At 61.1% G+C, this 3,218-nt stretch overlaps 1 protein-coding gene across 1 annotated transcript in view; it reads left to right on the top strand.

Annotated features, from left to right (window-relative positions):
• The window catches only part of LOC103806046 (low-density lipoprotein receptor-related protein 1-like), a gene marked incomplete at both ends in the record, with an annotated part of 53,887 nt that overhangs the window by 22,854 nt on the left and 27,815 nt on the right, over window positions 1-3,218 (top strand). Inside the window, 6 exon segments of the mRNA XM_009078717.1 lie at window positions 6-88; window positions 172-312; window positions 632-757; window positions 986-1,102; window positions 1,238-1,318; window positions 2,261-2,298. Of these exon segments, the coding sequence (XP_009076965.1) occupies window positions 6-88; window positions 172-312; window positions 632-757; window positions 986-1,102; window positions 1,238-1,318; window positions 2,261-2,298 (586 nt within the window).

Below are 3,218 nucleotides of genomic sequence, written 5' to 3'. Positions count from 1 at the left end.
AGCAGCCTGTGCCTGGCCACCCCCCGGGGCCGCCAGTGTGCCTGTGCCGAGGACCAGATCCTGGGGTCGGACTCTGTCACCTGCCAGGGTAGGCTGCCCTGGCACCCTCGTGGGGACCCCCGTTTCCCCACAGGAAGCTGCACTTGGTCACCTGTGCTTTCCCCTTGGCAGCCAACCCGTCCTACATCCCACCGCCGCAGTGCCAGCCCGGGGAGTTCGCCTGCAAGAACAACCGCTGCATCCAGGAGCGCTGGAAGTGCGATGGAGACAATGACTGCCTGGACAACAGTGATGAAGCCCCTGAGCTTTGCCGTGCGTGACCCTCTCCCATGAAGTGGGATCACCTCCTGGGGCAGCAGGATTTGGGCTAAGCACCCCCAGATGTGGGGCCGGTAGTTGAGGCAGGGTCGGGCAGCCAGGACCCTTCTGTTCCCTTGCCACCTCATGGAGGGGAGCGGGCTCAAGTGGTTGAGGGGGGAAATGGTGATTGGGATCCTGATCCCCGATTTGTCTGAGGCTCTAGCCCTTTTCTGTCCCAGTTTTTCTTTCCATTGGATGTAGAGGAGGGATGGGGTGAGAGGAGGGATGGGGTGGCATGAGGGGCAGGTCCTGAGTGTGTGTCCCCACACAGACCAGCACACCTGCCCCTCGGACCGCTTCAAGTGCAAGAACAACCGCTGCATCCCCAACCGCTGGCTCTGCGATGGGGACAACGACTGCGGGAACAACGAGGATGAGTCCAACTCCACCTGCTCAGGTGAGGAGTCTGCCTGGTCCTCGGAGAGCTGTGGGAGAGCCCGTGCTGGGCCACAGCTGTTCCCTGCATGCCACAGGGCTGAGGCAAAGGTTTTGGGGTCTCAGGTCCCTGTGTCCAACTTGGCTTCGCACCTGTGCCTCGCAGGAGCCTGGGGGGTTGTTCCCCACCTTCCCCCAGCAAAGCGAGGCACTGCCAGCCACTAACGCTCTGTCTGTCCCTCCTGGCTAGCCCGGCCCTGCTCCCCCAACCAGTTCTCCTGTGCCAGCGGCCGCTGCATCCCCATCTCCTGGACGTGTGACCTGGACGATGACTGCGGGGACCGCTCCGATGAGTCGGCCTCATGTGGTGAGCTGGGGAGGGAGCACTGGGAGCACGGAGTGTTTTGTGTGTGTGCTGCTCCTCACCCCACCGCAGGGCCGTGAGGTTTGGGGTGCACATGGGGTGTTCTCCTGACTGACCGTGCCCCTGCCTCTTCCACAGCCTACCCGACCTGCTTCCCCCTGACACAGTTCACCTGCAACAACGGGCGCTGCATCAACATCAACTGGCGCTGTGACAACGGTGAGGACCACGGCCCTGTGGCTACCTTGTGGGCACAGCGAGACCCGAGGCAGGGCTGCAGCCTGGCAGGGACCTTGTTTTGGCAAGGGCCAGTTCTCAGTATGTGCTGAAGGGCAGAGCCCAGGCCTCAAAGGGAGCAGGCTTGAGCCGAAGCTGAGCACATCCTGCAACCCCACATTGCCCTCGTCTGCGCCCGGCGCAGCAAGTGCTGCAGCAATAACCTGGCAGGAGTCATTTCAGACCTTGGTGTCCTTTGCAAGGTCTCCAGAACTTTTGCCAGTGCTGAAGCTGAACATGGCATGGCTGGTGCTGCGGGCAGGGCTGAGCCAGTTCTCACAGCCCTGAAGAAGGCAGGAGAGCTCTCTCAGCCAGCTCTCATCTGCCCTTGGATCTGTTTCCAGGGCCAGGCCTTGGACAGAGGGTTTGCCCCAAGGCTGCTTTCCTTCCCCACAAGTTTATTTCAAGTCTTTGAGCTGCTCTGCCTTGTTATGTTTAATTAGTGGCTTTAGAGCAGGCGAGACACTGGCTGAGCACGTATGTCAGTGTCGGGGTTAGAACTATGGGTATAGGACTGTCCCTGGAGTCTTCCTGAGCTCCCTCAGAGCTGTCCCTGCTGAGGGTCAGTCCTTTGTCTTGGGATTCCTCACCACTGGCAGCCAGGCTGGGGCATGGAGCCTCTCCATGCAGCCCAAAGCCTTGCCAGGTGCCTAGGGCAAGAGCTGCAGTACCACGGGACTCCCCCTGGCCCGGACACCCCCTGCTCCCCCAGCCCCCTCTGCTGCTTCTGGTCTCGCCTCCTGGGCCGCCAGGTGTCTGCGCAGCCTCTGTGTGTCCGTGTCCGTGTCCACGTCCCGGTGTCTGTGCCGCCTGCTGTGCCGTGTGCCGTGGTGTGTTGTGTTTGTCACTGTGCCCACGCTCCTGTCTGGTGGTTCTGTGTTTCAGAAAAAGATTGTGGGGATGGCTCTGACGAAAAGAACTGTCCAAAGCCTACCGGTTAGTGCATAGATCAACATGCACCAGATCCCCATCTGATCCCCTAAACCCCAAAACCTGCCCCCTCCAGAGGGCTGCAGGCCCTTATGGGCTGCTGCTCTGGACACTGGCAATGCCCCCTGTGCCTCTGACAATGCCCCCCAAGCTCTCCAGCAATGCTCCCTGTGGCACTGGCAATGTCCCCTGTGCCTCCAGCAGTGCCCTCAATCCTCTGTGGCAATGCCCCCATCCCTTCTGGCAACGCCCCCCATCATCCCCAGCAATATCCCCCATGCTCTCCAGCAGTGGCAGTGATGTACCAGATGCCAGGCTGCCACTGTCCCTCCCAGCTCACCGAGCAGTCACTTGGGAAGTTCCTGGACATGGGAGCCCAGAGAGGTCAGGTTCTGCAGCTGCAGGAGCCAGGCTGCTGGTGAGGCCATGCAGCAGCCAGCAGTGCCATCATCCCCATCAGTGCTGTCGTCTCCATCAGTGTCATCATCCCTGTGTCCATCATGAGGTTGCAGATGCCCCATTTGAGCCTAGTCAAGGGCATTTGCCTTCCGGTGCCTGGGGCTGCATTGCCAGTGTCCTGGTTCCATCCGACCAAAGGTCCCCCTGCCCATCAGCAGGCAAGGGAATTTTCTCCAGGCAATCTGACACCCCTAATTGGCAGCACCACACTCCGACCGTACAAAAAGGCCCTACGGGCACACCCCTGAAGGAGTGCCCTGTCCCCCAGGCCTGCTCCCCCCGGAGCGGAGTGTCCCGTGGTGTCGGGTGCCCGCGGCCTCCCCAGGTTCATGGCTGATCTATGCAGTTTCTGTGTTTCATTTTCTCTGTGCACTGCTGGTGCTGTGGTGAGTGGTGGGGTGGGAGGGCCGGGGGAACACCGTCAGCGCCAAGAGGCTGCTGTCGCCCCACGTTC

This window comes from Acanthisitta chloris, unplaced genomic scaffold (assembly GCF_000695815.1).
Source record: "Acanthisitta chloris isolate BGI_N310 unplaced genomic scaffold, ASM69581v1 scaffold1977, whole genome shotgun sequence".
In the NCBI taxonomy this organism is placed as follows: Eukaryota; Metazoa; Chordata; class Aves; order Passeriformes; family Acanthisittidae; genus Acanthisitta; species Acanthisitta chloris.
The sequence above is the reverse complement of the archived record's forward strand: the minus strand, read 5'-3'. Positions and strand labels throughout refer to the sequence as shown.